Source organism: Fukomys damarensis, unplaced genomic scaffold (assembly GCF_012274545.1).
Source record: "Fukomys damarensis isolate Sample0158 unplaced genomic scaffold, DMR_v1.0_HiC HiC_scaffold_17, whole genome shotgun sequence".
Taxonomy (NCBI): Eukaryota; Metazoa; Chordata; class Mammalia; order Rodentia; family Bathyergidae; genus Fukomys; species Fukomys damarensis.
In genome coordinates, this window is record NW_022900929.1 from 12518521 (window position 1) to 12541997 (window position 23477).

Below are 23477 nucleotides of genomic sequence, written 5' to 3' on the forward strand. Positions count from 1 at the left end.
GAGAGAATTCATGATGTGGGACATAGACCTGAATAAAATTTAATTAGAATTCAACCCAGAAAGAATAAATATAAGAGATATAGAAACATATATACTCATCAAGTCTAGTACATAACTAATAGATGCCTAGTGTATTTAACAAAAGTTCCTGGAGAAGCTGGGGAGAATAGATGTAATATTTGAAGATAGCTCGGAGTTTCTCAGGACTTTTGGGAATCAGGTAGTCCTGAAGACCAAGTAATTATGTAAAAAATTAAGTGGATTAAATAAAAAGTAACTGACTTTTAGATTGATGGTGAATAAACTGTAGAAAACCAAAAATGCAGGGATGTTTAAATCAGCTAAGGAATAAATACAAATTACCTACAAATCAATGATGATGGAGATTATCACTGAATTATTAAGAATGATAGAAAATCAGAAGACAGTGGAATAACATCAATGTTCAGAGAGAAAAATAATTGTCAGATTAGAAACATATAGGCAATACAACTCTGTGTTAGAGTAGAGGCAAAATAAAGTAATTTTTAGAAAGATAATAGCCATGAGAACTTAGTATGAGCGGATAAATAAGGAAATTATAAAGAATATTCTACAGGAAGAAGAAATACAAACAGTGAAGGAAGATTTAGGATTTAAAATATGGTGAGCTAGAATTATGGTAAACATATAATAAGCTCAAAATCATTGATATCTAGTTTTTTTAATTTAAAAAGAACCAAAATATTGAACACAGTAGCATGTAACTGTTGTTCCCAAACTAGATATGAGGCACCCGTGAACACAGAAGGATACCCATGACCTTAATCACTTTCCTTGAGGCTAGGGCACAATACCCAACATCCATAACTTGAAGAAGAGAATATTATTTTGACTCACTTTTTTTTCCTCATTGAGTTTATTGGTACATTTTAGGTATACAGTACAGTTACATTCATTACTGGGATCTTGTACCTTTACATGACAGGTCTTAGTTTTCATTTTTCCCCTCGTCCCTTTGACTCACTTTTTAATGAATGCTGGCTATGTCCAAGGCATGATGGCATGGCAGAGGCACATGTATGAGGGGTGCTCCATGAAACACAGAGAGGGATCAAGGGAAGAGCCTAGAAGAGAGTGAGTGTATGGTACCTTTCCAGGCCACGCCCCCAGTGACCTGCCCCTTCCGGTCATACTCCACCCCAGATCACACCTCCTAACTGCAAGTCAGCTATAAACCCCATAATCCAATCACCATCCAAAAGCCCTGCCTTTGAGCACAGGGGGCCCTGGCAGCCAGCTCTAGGTGTAAACCATAACACACAGGGTAGTTTTATTTTCAGAGAAACACAGCAGCTTATGTTGGCCACAGCACAGAATGCTAGCTCATGTTATTTCACAGTTTCAACATCAAATCATACTACCTTTCAGTGGCATGTTTTTGTTTGTTGGTGGAGCTGGGGATTAATGTAGAGCATCTCAGATGGTAGGAAAATGCTCTACTGGTGAGCTATACCCCGAGCCCTTCAGTGACATATCAGACTGGGGACTAGGGTGGATATGGCTATTTAAAAATGTAAATACCAAAAAAAAAAAAAAAAAGTCAATGCCAACAGAAAATCAGTGTGAAACAAGAAGTAATAATGAAGGTATTGGGTTTTATTCCAATATATAAGTTGTTTAGTACTAATATACACACATAGTACTAGTAGAAACCAATTGTGCTTATTTAGGAAGAAAATGAAAACATTTTTTTCTTTTAATTTTTGTCTATTTTTTCAAATGACTATTAAGTTATTAAAGCATAAATATATATTAGGTTGTTTTCACCTAATCACTTAATAAACAAAAGTAAATATCTTTTTTGCCCAGGGATCCTAGGAAAATATTACAGAGAAACTAAGAATATTGGGAAGCAAGAACGTTTAAGGGGATACTTGGATATGTGTTAATCAATTTTTCATTTTGTTAATTACAAGCTATATTTCCGGAGGACAAGAATAGTAAAAGCATAGTCTGTATATTCCAAATGAGTAAATATCGGAAAATAATCTCAAGGCAAGATTGGAAATATATTATTAGTGGGACAAAAACCTGGCAATAAATAAGATGCTAATATGACTTAAACCATATAAATAACTTCAATTCCTAAAATTACAGTAAATTTTCCAGTTAAAAACCAGGGTAAAATAAAGGCCTGCAATGTTTTTGTTTTGAAGAGATGTGTATCTAAAATTAATTTAGGTGTATAAAATATATCTGAAGAAAATACAAGCCACAGTTAAGCGAGCGTAGCTTTGGTAACGTTAGACATTGCAGATATTTAAACAAAATACATTACTACGCTAGTCATCTTTTAATAAATTGTTTTTAATTTATCACAAAGATAATTATTCTAAAATTCATAGCTGATGAATAATTTAAAGACAATTTTGATAATTTAAAGGAAAGGTAAAATTCAAGAAAATCTGAATTGCTTTGTTCATTAGGATAATAATTAATAATGAAAAGTATTCTTATTATTTAAGCACCAGTTCCATATAGCTTGAAATCTATTTTCATTAGGATAATAATTAATAATTAAAAGTATTCTTATTATTTAAGCACCAGTTCCATATAGCTTGAAATCTATTTTCCACCAGCTGTTAAAGAATCAAATAGTTTCAGTTTTTCAGAAACACTTTCAGGAAATACAAAAAATTTGAATGAGTATTCTAACTTACTTTAGAAAACAAAATTACTCTTAATAAATAAGAACAGTAAAAGAAAGGAAAATTACAGGTCAATGTCATTTATAAAAATTCATGCAAGATAATTTTAAACAAAACAATAGGAAGCAGAACTAAGAAATTAGTTTACTCTTAAATTATAAATTTGGTTAAACATTAGAAAATTTATTAATTCATCATCTTATTTAAGATTACTTGAGAAAAATATGATTCAATAGATGGATAAAAAGCACTTGCTAAAAGTAAACATCTACAATAAAAGTTCTCATCAAACTAAAAACAAATTCCTTAACTTGATAAAGTGTACTTGCAATAATAGTTCAGCACAAAAATACTCAGTGATGAAGCATTATTATGTTCATTTTCTTTAATATTTCCTACTAGCACTCTGTTCATCAGTAACTTGATGGTAGTAGCCAGCAATAGAGCAAGCAAATGAAACGTATGATAATTACAAATGGAAAACAAAGCGGTAATTCTTCGGAGATGATATAATTAATTTTATAGAAACTCAGCAGAATCTGTAAGTGGATTATTAATAAGAATGTTTGCTAGAAATAAAATCCCACTTTAGAAGTTAATCTCACCTCAGATGCTAACAATACACAGAAAGTTTTATTTAGGAACATAAAAAGCTGCTTTGTCTTTTCCTTATTGGCATATTTTAGGTATACAATACAGTTACATTATCATTGGGATCTTGTATCTATACATGACATATTTTGGTTGTTATTTTTTCCCCATTCCCCTTAACCCCCTCCACTCTTCCCTATTTACAAAGATTTTGTTTCCATTTTTTTTTTTTCTTTTTCTCTTATTCAAAAAGCTTTATTTTACCTAAGCAGCTAAAATGGATTGCTTTTGTTAGGGATCGATATAATGAAAAATCTACAAAGCTGTTATAAAAACTTCTATGAAAGCTAGTGTTTCATAAAATCATTAAAACTGACTTACATCAATAAAACCATGAAGATAAATGTTTAATGGGTAATAAGACAATATTGTAAGGTTATGATTTCTGCTCAACAGGCTTTTCCCGGGACTTGACAGGCTAACTTTAAAATATATGCGCAAGAGTTAAGGATCAAGATCCTCAGAAGACAACAGATAAGGTGAATGAATCTTGCCAAATGGAATGCTAATGCTTCCTGTGAAGCCATTGTGATGTGCTCACTGTGGTCCAGGCAAATGGAGTAGACAAACGGAGCCACAAAACACAATGAAGAGCCCAGAAACAAGCCCAACATGTGTAGAAATGACACAGGACACAAATGATGTTATGATTCCTGGGAAAAGGAGTGCTCAGAACCACTTCAGAGGGAAAACTGAAGTGAAATTTCTTTACACCATACACAAAAATGAATTCCAGGTTTTAAAAACCAAAATGAGCAAGACTGATTTTTCAAAAATTAACTAAATTTTCTTTGTTTAGAGGTAATGTAGATTCACATACACTTACAAGAAATAGGAGAGGGCTCTCGTATACTCTATCCAGTTCTCAGTGGTAATTGTAAAACTATAGTACAATATCCCAGTAAAGGCACGGATACTGATACAGTTGAGATTAAGAACATTCCATCACCCCGAAATTCCTTTCTGTTGCTCTTTTATGGCAGCCACATCTCCCTCCCCTCTTAGCCCCTCTCTCCTCTACCTTCTGTTCTCTATTTCCAGAATTTTGCCATCCAAGAATGCTATGGAAATGAAATCATATGCTACGTAACCTTTGTGAGTTGGCTGTTTTCACTTATTTTAGTTTCTCTCAAGACTCATCCAAATTGTGTGAATCTGCAGCTTGTTCCTTTTTAATGTTAAAAAGTATTCCATGAGATGTACATACCAGAGTTTGCTTAGTGATACAGCAGTTTAAAAACATCTGTATGAGCTAAGTTGGTAGCACATGGCTGTAATCTCAGTGCTTTGGGAGGATGAGGCAGGAGGATTACAAATTTGAGCCCAGTTTGGGCAATTTAATGACTTAGCGAGACCCTGTTTCAAAATAAAATTAACAAAAATAATAAAAAATGTTCTGATGGAATAGTTCAGTACAAATCCCTGGGTTTAATGCCGAGTATAGGTTGGTATGTTTCCAGTTTTTGGCTATCACAAATACAAATTCTATGAATATTTACATCTAGGTTTTTGTGTGAACATAACTTCACTTATTTGGGATAAATTTTCAGAAGTGCAATTTCTGGGTTCTGTGTGGATGCATGTTCAGATTTTTAAGAAACCACCAACTTTTTTTTTCCAGAGTAGCTGTACGATCTTAGATTGTCTCCAAAAATATTGGTTACCTAGTTTCTTCTATTCAGCATTTGATATCTCTTATTAAAATTCTATTCTATTAGATATGTAGGCACATCACATTGTCATTTTAATCTCTCTAAAGGTTAATGAAACTGAATATCTTCTCATGTGCTTTTTGTCATCTATATAAACTCCTTGGTGCAATATCTGTTCATATCTTTTGCCTGTTTTGTAGTTTAAAATGTGACTTTTTTTTACTGTTACATTTTAAGAGCTCTTTATATGTGTGATAATACTAATTCTTCATCAATATATTGTTTACAAATATTTTCTCCAGACTATATCTTATCTTTCCTTCCCCCTTGCAGAGCAATTTCAATGATGGTCCTGTTTCTATTTTCTGAAATTTTATAGTTTTCTATTTTATATTTAAGCCTATGATCTACTTTGAATAAATTTTTCTATGTGGGATAGGCATAGGATTTAGGTTGAGGTTTCTTTCTTTAATTTTTTTAGTTACTTCAGTTCCATTATTGAAAATGCTGTATTTCCTTGCATTTGTTTCTTTGTCGAAATTTATCTGAGGCTATTGGTGTGGATCTAAGTTTTCTATTCTGCTCTATTGAATTATGTGTCTATTCTTGTGCCAATAACATTTTGTAGCTCCTCAGTGTGAAGCACCTGTGTAATACAGTATATCTTTATATCAGGTAGAGTAATTCGCTCTCACTTTATTCTTATTTTCAACATTGTTAAAGTCATCCTGATTCCTGTATCTTTTCAAATACATTTTTTAATTTTTTCATTAAGTTTACTGGTACTTTTTAGGTATACAGTACAGTTACATTCATCACTGGAATCTTGTACTTTTACAGGATGTTTATCTTGGTTCTTGTTTTTTTCCCAATTCCCCAACTTCCCTTCACCCCCTCCACCCTTCCCTATTTACAAACATTTTGTTTCCATGTCTCATATTTTTACTTTTCCCATTTTTCATTTCCCCTACCCTTCTCACTTCCCCTACTCCTTTAGCCCTTTTCTTCCTATTTCACATTATCAATTATACAATTTAAACCTTATTCACACTTTTAGTTTTTCACACCAGAGAAACCATTTGGTATTTACACATGTGTGTCCTATTTATTTCACTTAAGAGTATGGCCTCAATATGCATCCATTTATCTAAAAATGTCTCTAGTTTCTAGTTCTTTAAGGCTGAGTAGTACCCCATTTTATAGAAAAACCACATCTTCTTTATCCAATCTGCAGTTGATGGGCAACTGGGCTGCTTCCAAGAATTAGCTATTACAAACTGTGATGCTATAAACATGGGCAAACATATATTGTTGTGGTATGATTCTTTTAATTCTTTTGGGAAGATACCAAGCAGAGGGATAGCTGGGTCAAATAGCACTTCTAATACTAGTATTTTGTGATATCTTTCTACTGATTTCTACAGTGGTTGCACCAGTCTGCACTCCCACCAACAATGAAAAAGGATTCCTTTCTCTAGTATTTGTTATTGGTTACTTTCTTGATAGCAGCCATTTTTTCTGGAGTGAGGTGGAATCTCAGTGTTGTTTTCATCTGCAGTTCTCGAATGAACAGAGATGTTGAACATTTTCTCATGTATTTAGGTGCTGCTTTTACTTGTTTGTATGAGTAATCTCTGTTCATTTCAGGTGGCTATTTTTGAATCAGGTCTTTATATTTGGGGGGGGTCTGATTATTTTTTACATTCTTAATAAATTCTAGATAGTAGACCTTTGCTGAGGAACAGCTGATAATTTTTTTCTCACATTGTAGATTGTCTCTTAGCTCTGTTGATGGTTTCTCTTACATTGCAGGGGCTTTATAATAAGATCAGATACCAGCAGTTGATTTGTTGTGCTAGTACCTGTGCTACTGAGGATTTGTTCATAAAGTCTTTTCCTATGCCAATGTCTTCAAGAATTCTAATTTATCTTCCAGAAAATTTACTGTTTCTGTTTTAATATTCAGATCATTAATCCACTTGGATTTTAGTTTAGTGCATGGTGAAAGATAGGGATCTAGTTTTAATCTTTGGCAGGTTGAAATCCAGTTTTTCCAACACAATTTATTGAAGGGGCTATCTTTCCCCAACTGAGGATGTTTGGCTCCTTTGTCAAAGATGAGGTAGCTGAGTGTGTCTGGAGTTGTTTCTGCATCTTCTAATCTATTCCTCTGATCCTCAGGTCTTTTTTTTTGCCAGTACCATGCTGTTTTATCACAGTGGCTTTGTAGTATAGTTTAAAGTTGGGGATTGTGATATCTCCTGTCATATCTCTGTTGCCTAGAATGGCTTTGCTGTTCTAGGTCTCTTCTGGTTCCAAATGAATTTTTGGATTGTTCTCTCTACTTCTATGAACTATTACTGTTGGGATTTCATTGAATCTATATAGCAATTTTGGAAGTATGTCATTTTAGCTAGGTTGGTTCTTCCTAGCCAGGAGCAAGGGATATCTTTCCTTTTTCTTACATCCTCTTTGATCTCTTTTTTCATAGTGCTATAAATTTTTTTTTTTTTTTTTTTGGTACTGGGGATTGAACTTGGGTCCTTGCACTTATTTGGCAGACCACCAAACCACTGAGCTAAATCTCCAGCCCAGTGCTACAAATTTCAATGTAGAAGTCTTTTGTTTACTTCATTAGATTTATGCCTGGTTGTTTCATTTTTTTTTTTTTTTTTTGGTTTTTGTTGTGAAAGGATTTTTTTCCCGTAGTTTCTTTTTCAGTGAGTCTGTTATTTGTGTATAAGAAGGCTTTTGATTTCTGAGTGTTGATTTTGTATCCAGCTACTCTGCTGAATCTGTCAATTAAATCTAGAAGTCTTTTGGCAGAGGTTTTTGAGTCTTCTATGTAGAGTATCATATCATCATCAAATAATGATATTTTAACTTCTTCCCTTTTTATCTTTACTCCTTTTATTTCTGTCTCTTGTCTAATTACCATGGCTAATGTTTTCAGAACTATATTGAACAGGCATGAGGATAGTGAACATCCTTGTCTTATTCCTGATTTTAGTGTGAAGGTTTTCAGTTTTTGACCATTTAGTATGATATTGGCTATTGTCTTTTCATGGATAGCCTTTGTCAAATTGAGAAAGACCATCTATTCAAATTTTCTGCAGGATTTTTACTATGAATGTGTGTTGAATTTTGTCAATTGCTTTTTCTCCATCTATTGAGATGATCATGTTTTTTGTCTTTGACTCTGTTAATATAGTGTATACATTTATTAATTTATATATGTTGAACCAATCTTTCATCCCTGGCTTGGTAAGGATGTATGATATTCTTGATGACCCTCTGTATTCTGTTTTCCAGTATCTTATTGAGGAGTTTTGCACCTTTGTTCATTAGGCAGCAGATTGGCCTATAGTTCTCTTTTTTGCTTGGGTTGTTCCCTGGTTTTGGATTCAAAATAACACTTGCTTCCAGGAATGAATTTGCAAGTATTGCTTCCCTTTCAATTTCCTTGAACAGTTTAAAGAATAGCTTTCTTCTAAATGTCTTGCAGAATTCAGCAGTGAAGCTATCAGGACCTGGGGTTGTCTTTGTTGTTACATTTGTAATTCCATTTTTAATTTCACTGATTGGGTTTGGGATGTTTAGAATTTTTGTATCTTCTTTGTTCAACTTTGGTAATTCACATGTATCTAAAAATCTGTACATTTCTTCTGTGTTTTCAATTTTATTAGAGTACAGGTTCTCAAAGTGGGGATTGACGATCCTCTGAATTTCTGTTGGATATGTTGTGACTTCACCTTTTTCATTCCTAAATGCATGGATTTAAGCCTTTTCTTTCCTTTTTTGATAAGGTTGGCTAAGTGTTTAGCAATTTTATTTATTCTTTTGAAAAGCCAACTTGATTCATTGATTTTTTTTTTGTATTGTTCTCTTCATCTCCATTGCATTGATTTCTGCTCTGACCTTTATAATTTCCTCCCTTGTCTGAGCTTTGGGTTTCTCTTGTTCTTCTTTCTCTAGGAGCTTAAGATTCAGCATTAGGCTGTTTATTTGAGCTCACTCTGTTTTCCTAGTGTGGGCATTCACTGCTATGAATTTCCCTCATAGAACTGCTTTCATTGTGCCCCATAGATTCCTGTGTGTTGTGTTGGCATTGTCATTTATTTGTAAAAAGTGTCTAATTTCTTCTTTAATTTCTTCTGTGGCCCATTGGTTGTTCAGGAGAGTGTTGTTCAATTTCCATGTGTTTGTGAATTTCTTGCAGTTTCTTAAGTTATTGATCTCCAGTTTAGTTGCACTATGGTGTGAATAATGTACATGGGAAAACTCCACTTCCTTTTCATTTAATTAAAAATGTTCTAGGAGCTAGTATGTAGTCTGTTTTGCAGAATGACCCAAGTGCAACTGAAAATAATGTATATTCTGATTTTGTGGGGTGAAACACTCTGTGGACACCTATTAAGTCCATTTGTTCACAAGCTTGGTTCAGTTCTAGTATTTCATTGTTGATTTTTTGTTTAGATGATCTATCTATTAGTGAGTGGGTTATTGAGGTCCACCACTACAATTGTATTAGTGCTTATTTGGTTTTTCATGCCCCTTAATTTTTTTTTTTGGTATCGGGGATTGAACTCGGGTTCTTGCGCTTGCAAGGCAGGCCACCAAACTGCTGATCTATATCCCTGGCCCACCCCTTAGTTTTTGTTTTTTTATAGTTGGGAACATTAATATTTGGTGCATATATATTTATGATTACCATCTATTCTTCTTGGATTTTTCCCTTTACAAGTATGTAGAGACCTTTTTTTCCTCTTAATTAGTTTTGTTTTGAAATTTAATTTGACAGTCACTTTACTTAGACTTTCAGTCTGTGAGTTTCTTTTTGAACTAGGTGTGTTTCTTTTATACATATTGTTGCCCTTTGCTTCTTAATCCATTCTGTCAGTCTAATTCTTTTGATTGGTGAATTGAGACCATTAGCATTGATGCTTATAACTGATATGCATTGACATCATTGTCATATTATTTTCTTGTTGGATATTTTTATCTTTCTCCCTCTCCCTTTAATTTCTTGCATTGTCTGATGGATTTGCTTTGTTGGGCCTCAGGGAGTTGTGACCTTCATTTTTGCTTCCTAGGATATTGTTTAGTATTGTTTGGAGTGCTGGTTTGGAGTCATGAAATTTCTCAGGTGTTCTTATTTCAGGAAGTATCTTATTTCCACATCAATTTTGAAAGATACTTTTGCAGGATTCATCATTGTAGACTGGAGGTTGTTTTCTTTTAGGGCTGGAAATACCTCAATCCAGGCTCTCCTTGATTTGAAGGTTTGTGTTGAAAAGTCTTCTGTGTTTCTGATGGGCTTTACTTTGCGTGTAATTTGTTTCTTTTCTCTAACTGCTTGTAGTATTTTGTTCTTCTGTTTGGTTTCCGGGATCATGATTATATATGTCTAGTTGTAGATTTTTTTTATCATAGCTAGTTGGAGTACTATATGCTTTACTTATGTCAAGTTCTTTTGCTCTTTGTTAAGTTTTGTAACATTAATCTTGTGAACAGTCTTTTATGTCATTTGTACTTTTCTTTGCTTTTTCATAGACTCCTATCAGTTTTATATTATTCTTCTTTGCATCATCTAGGAGCTGTTTGACTTATTTCTCATGGCCCCTTAATATTTTTAAGAGATCTCTCTTTTCATGGTCAGTGACTGCTATTCTGTCTTTTATATCTGATATTCTGACTTCACATTGGCTCAGTCTGTTGTGTGTACTTCAGTAGAGTTTTTAATCACTTGGACTGGGATGTCTGTTTGAATCTGTTTCATGGATTCAATTTCTTTCTTATACTGGGCATTCATGGCTTCCATCATCATGAACTCTTATATCTTTTTTATCTGTTTCTGTTCCTGAGTCTCTAATAATGTCTTTCATTCTGCCCGCTATCTCTGTAGGTATCTAGGAAATTATTTCTGTTTTGAATTTTTCTAGAGCCTCAGTCATCTGTTTTGCTACTTCCTATGCTGTCAGTTCAGGTTGTCCCCGTGGTTGATTACCAGACTTTTCCACTTCATTTTCCAAAGAATTTGCCTTTGGTGATCTGGCAGCCTGTGCTTGTGCTTGTGGCTTGCTTGAATGTCTTCTCATTTCTAGTTTTGTTATTGGTACTGTCCTTGTTTTAATTCCTAGTTTAATACTTCGATCTTCTTGTTATAGCTTGTCTTTAGATTTTGAGTCTCTAATGACTCTGAGGGAATTTCTTTTTCATTATACCAGGAAAGACAACTGATTGGATCAAGTCACAACACCTTAGCCCAAGTGATACAATCAGCAGCCTAATAGTATTAAACATAGCTTAGAAAATGACAATTTGTGGTAGCTATTAATCTATCAGCTTTAACCCTGTGAATTAAATAAAAATTGAGGACCATCCCAAAATAGTTTATAGTGAATAAACTCTTCAATATAGTGACTTTACCCTTTACGATGGGAACTTAGAAGGTGCTGGGGATAGACAGGTAGAAGGATAGGGGAAGGTTAGAAGTGAGGCTAGAGGACACAGGAAGATCACACCAACTCTTGGAAACTGTTGAAGACAAGAGGAAAAGACAGAATGAAACAACAAAGACAAGAATAGAACAACCTTGTAGAAAAAAGGGAAGCTGGAAATTGTACTCACTTTCCTTTGAAACTATTACCATGAAAAGGAAAAGGAGAGAAGAAAAGAAAAAGAAAGAAGAAATTTGAACTAGGGCAGGAACAGGAATAAAAAAGGAGATGAAGAACAATGTGCGAGAGTGAGAGAGTGAGTGAGACAGAGAAAGAAAATAGAAAAAAATAGGAAGAATTTGTAAAGAGTAGAAAAAAATTAAAAATAAGAGGAAAAGAGAAAGTTAGAATCATATCACAGTGATATATGTGCACCTATGTTTATAGCAGCACAGTTTGTAATAGCTAAAACTTGGAAACTGCCCATTTGCTCATCAGTTGGAAACTGGATAAAGAAGATGTGGTCTTTTTATAAAATGGAATACTACTCAGCCATAAAGAATGAGAATTTAGATTCATTCATAGGAAAATGAATACATTTTGAGGATATACTCCTAAGTGAAATAAATAAGTCACACATGTGTAAATACTGAATAGTTTCTGTGGTGTGAAAAGCTATAATAGTACACAAGATCCTAAGGAGATAATTAACAAGGTGAAATAGGAAGAAAAGGGCTAAAGGTGTAGGGAAAGTGGGAAGGGTAGGGCAAAGGGGATGAAGGAAAAGAAAAAATATGAGAAAATGAAAAAATGGAAATAAAGTGTTTGTAAATGGGGAGGGGAGGGGAGGGTGAAGGGAGGGCAGGGACAAGGGAAAAAAATGAGAACCAAGACCTGTCATGTAAAGGTACAAGATCCCAATGATGAATGTAACTTTACTGTATACCTAAAATGTACGAATAAACTTAATAAAAAGAAAAAAAAAGAGGAAAAGAAAAAAATTAACAGTTAAAAAAAAAAAAGAAAAAAGAAGGACCTCCTTCAGGGTATGTCTCTGTTGTCACAATAGACAACATGGGCAGCAATGTGTGCAGATCTAAGTCAATTAGTCTCAGCAGGCCAGCAGCAGACCCCAGAGATTCAGGCTGATTTCTGGCGTCAAGGCCCAGGTTGAACTCCATGAACAATTGAACTTTGCAATATTCTACTCCAGGTTTCCACTGCCTTTCCCCTGAGGATAGTCCAGGTTCTGATGGAAGTTGATGATCCCTCCAATTTACCAACCATGGTGGTCTGGTGGGCCTTTATTGCAGAGATTCTCTTCACTTTTCCAATGGGCTTCTAATTTCATCAAGGAGCCTGAGAAAGGCCCTCTTTCTGTTGTTCACTTCTACTCTATCTTTTTGAGCTCAGGACAATAGCCTTTATGACCCCTTGTGCCTCTGCAGCATGGATTCAGTTACTGGCACAACCAGGAGGCCAGAGTTGGTGGGCGTGGGGTAGGTGGGGGAGTGGCGCTGGGGTGGTGCTGGAGTCCATGCTGCTGTGAGGCCCAGGGCAGTGGGTGTGGGATAGCAGCCCAGCTCAAAGTGGCTCCATTTGTCCTCACCAGTCCACGCTTCTCCTCACATACATTTTAGAAAAAGTTTCTTACATGACTACAAAAAGTTTTGAGGGTTTTGGTAAGAATGTCATTAAACCTATAAACTTTGGCATAATTGACATCTGTACTGTGTTGAATCTTTCAGTCCATGCTTCTCTATTTACTTCTTCTTTGATAGCTTTTATCAGTGTTTTGTAATTTCCAGCATACATAGCCTGTCTGTGTTTTGTTAAGTTTATATCTTAAATATTTCATTTTCTTTGTAGTCATTTTTAATGGGATTGTTTTTAAATTTGGTTTTTATATGTTCATTAATTGCTATACAGAAATGTGACTGATCTTTGTATGTTGCTTTCATAGCCTGTGACCTTGTAAACTCATTTATTAGTTCTAGGGATATCCTTGTAAATTCCTTGGGGTTTTCTATGTGTTCCATTCATGCTATGTGTATGATTTCATCCTCTTAACTGTTGCTTCCTTTGATTTTCCTTCTTTTTGTTATGCTAATTTTAAAATATGTTTCCTTATTTCTGCTTTTATTTCTTCCTTTCCAATCACTGTGAATTTTGTTTTTAAGGTTTGTCTTGATTCATTGCAGTGGCTAGAAGTTCTAAACTCATGCCAAGTATTGCCAGAGTACTAATTCTAGTGATGAAAGCAGATATCTTTGCTTTGCTCTTGATCTTAGAGCAAAAGCATTTAGTCTTTTCCCATTAGGTATGACATTAGCATTAGTTTTGTATATACACATTATCAGGTTGAAGCTGTTCCCTTCAATTCCTAACTTCTCTGAGCTTTTACTATGAATGTGTCAGTGTTTAAACATTTATAAGAAAATATCAAGAATATCTTTATCATCTGAGAATAGGAAAGAATTTTTAAAACATAGTGCAGGAAGTGAAGAACATATATCAATGTCAGTATGTTGAGAATAAGGAAGTGAAAATTTTGTTTATGAAAATATATCACAAATTGAATATGAAATGAAGCCATAGCATTTTCCATTTCAATAGTTTCATGTTGCAGTGAAGAGCTCGTACCAGAATATGTGAGGACCTTTTAAAAGTCAATAATAAAAATATATTAGGCCAGTAAGAAAACATACAAATGACTTCATGAGCAAGCATTTCATTGAGGAGGAAATAAATGGTTACTAGGTAGAGAAAATATGCTCAACTTCATTAGTAAATAAAGAAATGCAAATTAAAGCTTCAACAGTATACCATTCCACATTAATTGCACTGGCAAAACCTAAACATTCTGATGATACCAGGTTTTGCTGAGAATATGAAATAAGTGAAGATAATATTTAGTGCTAGCAGGAGTGCCTGGTATGTAATTGATTTCAAAACTTATTTGTTGTTACTTAACAAATGGAAGTTACATATTCTTTTGTCTTAGCAATTCCAGCTCTAAGCATACGGCCCAAGATAAATTGTTATATGAATAGTTTAGTTAAAGTAGTATTGTTTATCATAATAAGTTTGTCACAAAAGTAGTATTGTTTGTTGCAGACAACATAAGAATAAGTTAATAAATTATAGTATATTTATATAATGGCATACTTTAACTCTCAAAATAATATTAAGAGAAAAAAGCATGTCAGAAAATAATATATATATATATATACATGATTTCATTGAAAAATGTGAAATCAAGCAATAAATATATCATACATGTGGTACAAATATATAAAAAGTAAGAAAATAATTAACAAAATACAGTAAATGATAATTTTGGGGTTGAAGTTGGAGATATTGAGTAACTTGGTACTTTAATTGTTTTTTGGAAAAGTTATGTTTGTCAAGTGAGTTCTGGATACAAGAGTGTTCATTAAAATCATCAACTTGTACTTGTCTGTCATATGCTTCTTTGTGTAATTAATAGTCATAATTTTTTAAAAAAAGTGAAATGCTGTCTTATGTGCATTAGCTCCAGAATAAAGCTTAGTTACAGTATTTGTTTTCAACAAGTAAGAAAACCAAAAACATTACTTTTTATACTGATCTCTATTATCTAAATAAGGTTACAGTATTACATTACCTGTCAATTTTTCTTTCTGTGCATTTATATCATTTTTGCATATTTTAGTGGGTACAGTTTTTAAAACAATTGAACTGATATTTTAATGTGTTAATTTCAAGTTTCACCTTCACTTATGTAACTTTTCAAATATTATTTCAAGACTATTGTCCTATTATGCTAAATATTGACTAAGTTCATAAAATGAAAGTACAACTTGAGCATCCCTAATCTGAAAATCTGAAATCCAAAATGCTCTAACACCCAAAACTTTTTTGAGGGATGTGATATATGATACCACAAGTGGAAAATTCCACAGCTAACCTTATCTAATGGGTTACAGTGAAAATACTGGCACACTCTAAAAATACTGTATATAATTAGTTTCAGGCTATGTATATAAGGTGTATATGAAACGTAAGTAAATTCTATATTTAGAGTTGTGTCCTATCCCCAAAATATCTTATTATCTATATGTAAACTTTCCAAAAGTCTGAAATCTAAACACTTCTGATCCCAGGCATTTCAGATAAGGAATATTTAACCCCTGCAAGAAACAAGATTATTCCAGTGTAGTTTGTTTTGATAGATACCGCCACATGGTCTGGAAGTGGTTTTCAGAATTTTCCTGATGCAGGAGAATGTTGATTATTTTCTGAAAATTCGATAGACTTTATTTACTTTTATAAATGTGTGTTGCACAATGTTTCTACCAGTTTCATAGGTCACCCTTTTTAGCAGATCAGGGTCCCGTATAGAACTCCTTAGCATGGTCTCCGGAATGTCTTCAGTTGTGTGCAATTTCTGGGCAGATTCAAGGTCACCTGGAAGCTGCTTTAGGAAACTGAGGGAACCGCAAGACAACACTGAAATTTGATAACTAAGTTAAAACAGAGAACGTTTTCCTCCCTCTCTATAAAATAACAGCACCAAAAGGAACCTACTTAGCCAGTTAGTTAAACTTAATTAAAAAATATTTATTAAGCATCTAACAGATAGGCCTACACAATATTCTTGGTTCCAGGCATAAAGCAGAGAATAAAATAGATATTAATAAATCACACTGATGAGGAGGTACATTTAACTGACAAGTCTCCTATGCAGGGCTGTAAGTGTCTTGAAGGGCTAGAGGACCTTGCTTGTTCTGTGACCTATTGTTTCTTCAGCATTTTATAGTGGCTGGCACATTAAAATGCATTTGATAAATATTTATTATTATTATTACTGTTAAAACGTTGGATACATATTTGTTGCATGACCATATGAACATGCCCTAAAGCCACACAGCTGGCAGTTGGTGAATCCAAAATTTGAACCCAGGCTATTGACAGCAGTGAATACAGTTGCCATTGCCTGTGAGCTTAGTAGCGCCCTTGCTCAGCCACTCATCATCTCACTTACTACTCACAAGCTCCTTAAAAAGAGATATTCTTATCCTTTTTGACTAATGAGGGTTTTGAGCCCCGCAGTTCCTATGTTTCTTGCCCAAGATCACCTACTGAGTCTCTGTCCTTCAAACCTTGAATTACGGTGCACTAACTAATCCTTCTCTCTTCACAACCCTTGTAGTGGTGGTGCCAGAGTACCCTTGGCTGCCTACCAGGGAGCATTCTGTTTAACTCACTGGGTCTCCAGGTGCCAAGAAATCCATTTGGCTGATTTTTCTCTCCCTACTGAATTGGCTAATTTGTTTTACTGAATTGACCAGATCAGCTAGTGATTTCAATGGTAAATCAGATTATGCTTGTCCATTTTTTAAAAAATAAAGTCTCCAACTTCCAGGAACCTACCTAAGCACTAAGGGTGAAGAACAGCTAACCTGTAGTTCAATTAGAAAATCTTGGACATATGCTTAACTTCTGTAGGTGTCAATTACCTTATCATTAGAAATGAAGATTATAACAGTTCCTGCCTAATCTGGTTATTGATAGGATTAAGAGAAGTAACTGTTTAGTTCCTAACACAATGCTTGATCTTTAAGGAGTTTTGTTGTGCAGTAGCTGCTATTATTGCATTTAGTGATATTAATCTTAACCTTAACATTTAATTTCAGTAGTATCTTTGTTCTATGGCTTTCACTGACTTCCTCAATCTAAAACATTTAGCTTTCTTGGAAGGAAAGCAGAGTAAACTACTTGCTTGTCATTGGATAATGCTCCTTCCTTATGGAGTCTAAATTGTGTTACAAAAAATGGCTCCAGTCTCTTATTCCCTATCCTCTCTTCTAATTATAGGCATTTTTAATATAAGTTCATTCATCTTTTCACTACCAGCCTTTCACTGTGCCTAACATACCAGTGCTTCATTGGGGTTGTTGAATTGAATGAATAGGTCAAATGACTATTCATAGTGAGTGGATAGGTACATTTTGTTGGTATATCATTGCTGAGGCCATTGATGGCATTACTTTAGTTTTCATATGTGTAAAGACAATATAGTCTTTACATCTCTTGCTTTCTATAAAGATTTTCACTATCTATATAGAGGAGATCAATTTTAATTTTGTACTTTTTTAAAGGCTTGCTAGTGCTATATTATATCCCTTTTTTCTTCTGCCATTCCTGCCATAGGGCTTTATGAAAAGACTTACTTTCATTTAAGCTTGTATTTTGCACATGACTTTAAGGTATACATTGTACTCTTCCCCCCATCAAGAATACATTACCATTTTACTCTGTCATTATGCTGTCAATCTGTAAAGCCCTTGAGAAAGAAAGAGAGGCCTTATTTTAAATAGGCCTCGTACTTTGCTGAAGAGGTGAGTGCACTATCTACAATTCTATTCTTGTCAAGAATAGGCTTTTGAAATTTTGAAGTGAAGAAATGAAATTTAGGAGAGCTACCAAACCATGAAAGATCTAAGAAGAAAAAAAGAAGTCAAAAGGAGAAAACAATAAAATTCAAAGACATTGCCAATTGGATAAAGCTCACTGTAGAGTTTTGCAGAACGACCTTGCCTTATTTTGAAATAACTTAGTATTCAACAAGGAATGCCCTGAATGGTCAGACTGAGGTAAAAGACATGGAATTCACCCTAATAAAAAAATTATAGTTGAAGGCCACTGAAGATCAGGTAACCAGGCCATTGCTAGTGGTCACAAAGTAGAATATTTTCAGTTTGAATTTTTAGATGAAGGTGATAGAAATTGGAGTGTCAACTGAATGAGAACAGGAAAGGGGAACATTTAGTAACCATTCCCAGAGAAATGGTTTGCAAGTGGTGGTTGGAGGTTGTTCCTCTATTTCCAATGAAGTTTGGATGAGACAATTCACTTGAAGTAAAGCAGGAGAGATTTATGTAGGACTCAGACAAACTTTCTGCTTTCTGAGATCCTCGAGAATGTTACTAAGTAGGGCAGAATTTGCCCCACAAACAAGCTTGGAGAGTTTTCCAAGATTCCAAGTCTTTAGGAAAGGTTTCCAGGGACAGCACTGCTACAGTCCCAATTGTTCTCTGGGATAATCTGACCTGATTCACAAAGGAAGCGTATGGAATCTCATGGACTTCTGACTTTACATAAGAAGGTGGGTGGCAACTAGGCAGGGGAATAAAGCAGTTCTTTTGCAGATAGAAGCTGAGACCAGCCCAATTGCTTCATAATTGTTCAAATGCTACAGCAAATGATAAACTGCAGTTAACTTCCTTTGCCAAATATATAAAACATTTTTACTTTTACTTAAAACTGAATTTTTTTGATGTGAAAGAATTGATAGGTTAAGTTTCATGTTGGAGAATTACTTACAGACAGCAATCATGGTGGGGGAACAATCCCTAAAGCTACTTCTGTGAAAATCTCAATCAACTGCTGCTAGCTTTTGCTTTGCAAAACTTTGACATATGTCCCTTGACCTTTACCAACTACCCTTTCACGTTTGACACTTCACATGTGCTACATGATTAAAATTCAGCGTTAATTAATTTCAACATTATCAGTTAAGTTATATTTAGCTAAGAACACTCACTTTTGTCTTTTGTGAGTAGCATAGCAGTATTATTACAAAGAGGTAGTCAGGAGGGCAACAGAGATAGGAGAAGAGAAGAATGATTCAGTGTGTAGATAATTGTTTCGAGTGAAATTTAGCTTGATATTTTTGTTCCTGTCCTCAGTAGAACTGAGATTTAGCACCTCCTGCTGGCATTTAGCCCCCACCCCCATGTAGAAGGAGGCTGTGCTGTGTGGATGCTGAGAATGAACCACACCAGAATTAAATTATAGCACAATTCTAACACTGAAGTAGTTTTCTCTGGCCAGCACTTGGGTACAATCCTGATGATCTCAAAAGAGAGGCAAGGTACTGCTAGAAAAGATTGCCATGTGGGGTGGCATCCTCATCAATGAGGGAGGTTGAAAAGATTTTATAAACAGCATGGCCCCAAAGTAGTGACTGTTCCCAAAGTAAACAGTCAAACACCAAAATATTTAGCCACAGCAGAGTTATAATTCTAAGCTTAAAAGTGCCATCCATGAAGTTGTCTTCCTAATGACTTATTCCATAGCATGATCAAAAAGTTCATTAGAAATAGATAAAACCCAAACTTGACCTCTTTTTCTGAGTTTTCTAACTGAAATCATTTTTATTAGCTTCTCTATTCCATGTTCTTTTGCTCCTTCGGTAAGAAAGTGGATAGGTGAATCTTGCTTTTACCTAACGCTCAACATGTTGTAGAATCATCACAGTCTTTGGGATGTTGGAACAAAACTGGCCTATAAATTTATTATGTCAGTGAAATACTTTTTTTTTTCTTTTCTGCTCATATAGGGCAGAAAGAAAAATGTTCTCCATTTTGTTGATAGAGCGGGTGAAACAATTTATATTTAAGTTGTCCGTGTAGGACTTGTTGAAGACCTAGTAGTAGATGTTGGCCTTGTTGTGACAATATACCAAGTAACCCTCAGTTGTTTACACAAAACAAAACAAATAAAACTTTGTAAGCATTTTCATTTGAACAGAAAACATTTTTCCATCAGTAACTCAACTTTTGTGTTCCAGAATCTGGCCCATGCCCTCATCTCATCCTCTCCTGTAGAGGAGGGAGTTGGATCTCTGGTGGATTATATTTTCCTGTCCGCTCCCTAGAAAAGATTTGCCACCTCAATTTGTAGCTTTAGTAGTCAAGTGACTCATCATGAAGCTACATCTCACTAGTCAGGCACTGCTAGAATGCCTCTGGATTGGTGCCCGGCCTTAGGTCTTAATCCTGAGCCAAGTCTACCTTTGCTCTTGATGGGACACCAAATGCCTATGTGAGGCCCTGTAAAAATCTAATCAGCACCTGTAGGAGGGGGTCACTGAATTTTCCTTAGTTGTTTTTGTTTCCCCACCCCGGGATAGTAAAGTCCTATATCTGAAACCTACTGTTATCATTTAAGTTTTACTCTCACTGGGGCCAGGGATTTAGCTCAATGGCACCCCACCTGCCTTGCAAGCACAAGGTCCAGAGTTTGATCCCCGGCACCAAAAACAAACAAACGAACAACAAAAAAAACCCACATTTTACTGACACTGAAAACATCCCTGATTTAACCTGCCTGCTCTGGCCTCTGACCGGGGCCTCCTCTGGTTTCCCTGCCACCTGGCTCTGCTCACGTTTGTACCTGTAACCCTCTACCCTCCAGCCTCCACCAGTCACTGGACCTCCTGGAAATGCTGACTTGTTTTTTACACTGGACTGAATCTCTTGTAGTCCAGATTTTACCCACACTATCCATACCTTCCCACTCTACCTGGGATGCAGTTGATCTTGCTTGGCCAATCATGAGGTAATTCAGGAGGAAGCTGAGCTGTGATATCACAGGAGCATAATAAGATGGGTAAATCATCAGCTATATTTAGGAGCACATAACTTTTCTTTTAAAGAGTGGGAAGATTTCATACAAATATAGCTTTCTGTTCCTTGAGTCTTTTACTCTCTTTTGGCTTCACCTGAGGGATAAGGGGAAACATACACTTCAAACATTTATTTTCAAATAAGGAAGTTAGGTATATTTTTCTTCATTGTTGACTGAACCTAGCTGTCCATGCACCTTGAGATGAAAGATGGTTTTAGTTTGTAAATTACTTTTCTCTCTGTTTTTCCATTTTAAGGTATTACACAATGGCCTCGTTATGGAGATGAACCATCCAACAGTGGGGAAGATTTCAGTTCCAGGTTTGAACATTTCTGTTATTTTTGCTAATACTTTTCTTCATTAATTGTCTCATTTGCTGTCTGCTGCAGGTGGCTGATGAATCCCCCAAACAATTTATCAAGACAGTATGCAAAGTTATACTTTGGGTTGAAAGGGGATGGTAAGAACACACTTACAAGAAAGAGAGCTGAGACCACAGGGATATGTCTTAGCTCTGAGGAATGTGTGATTGCCTCAGTGACAAAACATGTCCACACTTCCTCATTCCATTTTGTGTCATTTTGTATACCCAGAAGTACATGATGTAATTATCATCAGATGGCGAATAATAGATGGGGAAAATATTAAGAAACAGAGTGTGGTCATTTTGGAATGAGAAAGAAAAACAGGCAAGATAGCAGCAGTTATTTTCTTCTGTATGGTTTATGGTGTAGATCTTGGCTTTGCCAATCAGGAAACTAAATGTTTTCATTAAACTCAGAATTGAGTGAATTTTTGTAAGTTGACTCACACCCGAAAAAATTACCCAAGAGTGATGCTTAGGCCAAATGCCAACGTTTTCATTTCTGGAGGGGACTCTTTCTGAGAGCTGGGAACCGGATGCTTACTCTCAGAACATCCTGTTGAACAGTTCTCACGTTAGAGCTTAGGATCAATATCTCATCCTCACCGATTTCACTTCTCTGGTAATCACGGTATTATTCCTCAGATCTGTTGTTTCTCCTCTGTGCAGTGCATGGAAAACCCTCCGCATTCTTAATCATTGTGTCCTTATTTTCTACAGGATCTACAAACCTTTTTTCTTCTCTGCTAACACAAGGCAATGAAATTACCTAGGATCTGACCTTCATTATTATTTTTCTGAAACTTTTCCCTAGTTATCTTGCTTGGAATTCGGACATCCCTCATGCTGCTCAATCACCCAGGTCAAATGGCGAAGGGCATGTACAACTGCAGGCATCTGTTCGCCTTTGTTGAATGACTGCTGTTGTTAATTTCACTCTAAATGTAATCTAATTCTGACTATGTAGGGTTAGCTTGATGGTAATTTCCCACAACAGACTAGATCATGACCCTTGGCAGGCAAAAGGATAAGAAGAGGATAGTATGATGAGCAGAGCAAGTTGAAAGGGAAATTACTAATGTGCAAGAGTATAAGAAATTTATTTATTTTTTTGTATTTATTTACTTGTTTATTTACTTGTTGAGCACAGAATTTTTGCACTGCGCTGTATCCCCAGGCCTGATTTTATTTTAATTTAATTTAAATTAATTTTTTGGCACTGGGATTCAAACTTTAACCTTGTACTTGCAAGGCAAGGGGTGGCACCACTGAACTAAATCCCTGGCCCCTTTATTTTTTATTTTGAGGTAGTCTTGCTAAACAGTTGATTTACTCTGCTGGCCTTGAACTTGTGATTCTCCTGCCTCAGCCTCTGTGTGCTTGAATGACAGGCGTGTGCCATGGTGTCTAGCAGAGATAATATAGAGTGTAGAAAGGTGATGAAAAATATTACTTCTAAAAACTAAGTTCATCCATTCATTCATACCCTCGAGCATATACTATGCACTAGGCACTACTTTAGGTTTAAAAATGAAACAGACAGCTTGGACCCTGGCCGCATAGAGTTTGTATTTAATGGAATGTTAGGTGACATAAGCAACCAACAAATGTTTCTGTGCCTGCAAAGAAAAAAAAAAAAAGGTAGTGTGCTTTCCCAGAGAATGATGGGTGCGGGTGGGGACTCAGGTAGATTGGCCCAGAGGAAGCTAGCCTATGAGGGGTAGGGGAGAATATCGCATACCGTGGGATAAGCATGAGAGAAGGCCTGTGGAGGAAAAATGGAAAGAGCAGGTGTGGATTAAACCAGCATGAAAGAGCTGTGTGGACAGTGGGGCAGGGCTAAGACTAAAGAGGTCAGCAGAGCCCTGAGGCCCCACTAGGACTCTGTCTACCTTGATGTTGGGTACAGTAGTGAAACAACCCAAGTTATCACTTAGAGCAGGAGCCAAGTAGGGAATTTCTTACAGGAGCTTAGCTGATGGCCATTTAAATTAGAATCATGGTGATAATACAATGAAGGAGGTGATCAAAACCAAAAAAATATGTAAGCATAGTGCTTTCATTCTGAGAAGACTTTAAAGGCTACTTCCTAGTGGTTTTAAAATTTCAAATAGTGGACCTGATATTCCAAATGAATCTTTGATACCTAAAATAGATCAAAGTAGCCAGGCATGGTGGCACACACCCATAATCCTAGGACTATGGGAGGCTGAGGCAGGAGGAT

General features: G+C 35.4%; 1 protein-coding gene across 1 annotated transcript in view; it reads left to right on the forward strand.

Moving 5' to 3' along the window:
- Sugct (succinyl-CoA:glutarate-CoA transferase) overlaps positions 1-23477 on the forward strand; it is a 723244-nt gene that overhangs the window by 601711 nt on the left and 98056 nt on the right. The window contains exon 13 of the mRNA XM_033765204.1: positions 21146-21209. Within this exon, the coding sequence (XP_033621095.1) occupies positions 21146-21209 (64 nt within the window). The remainder of the gene's footprint in view (positions 1-21145; positions 21210-23477) is intronic.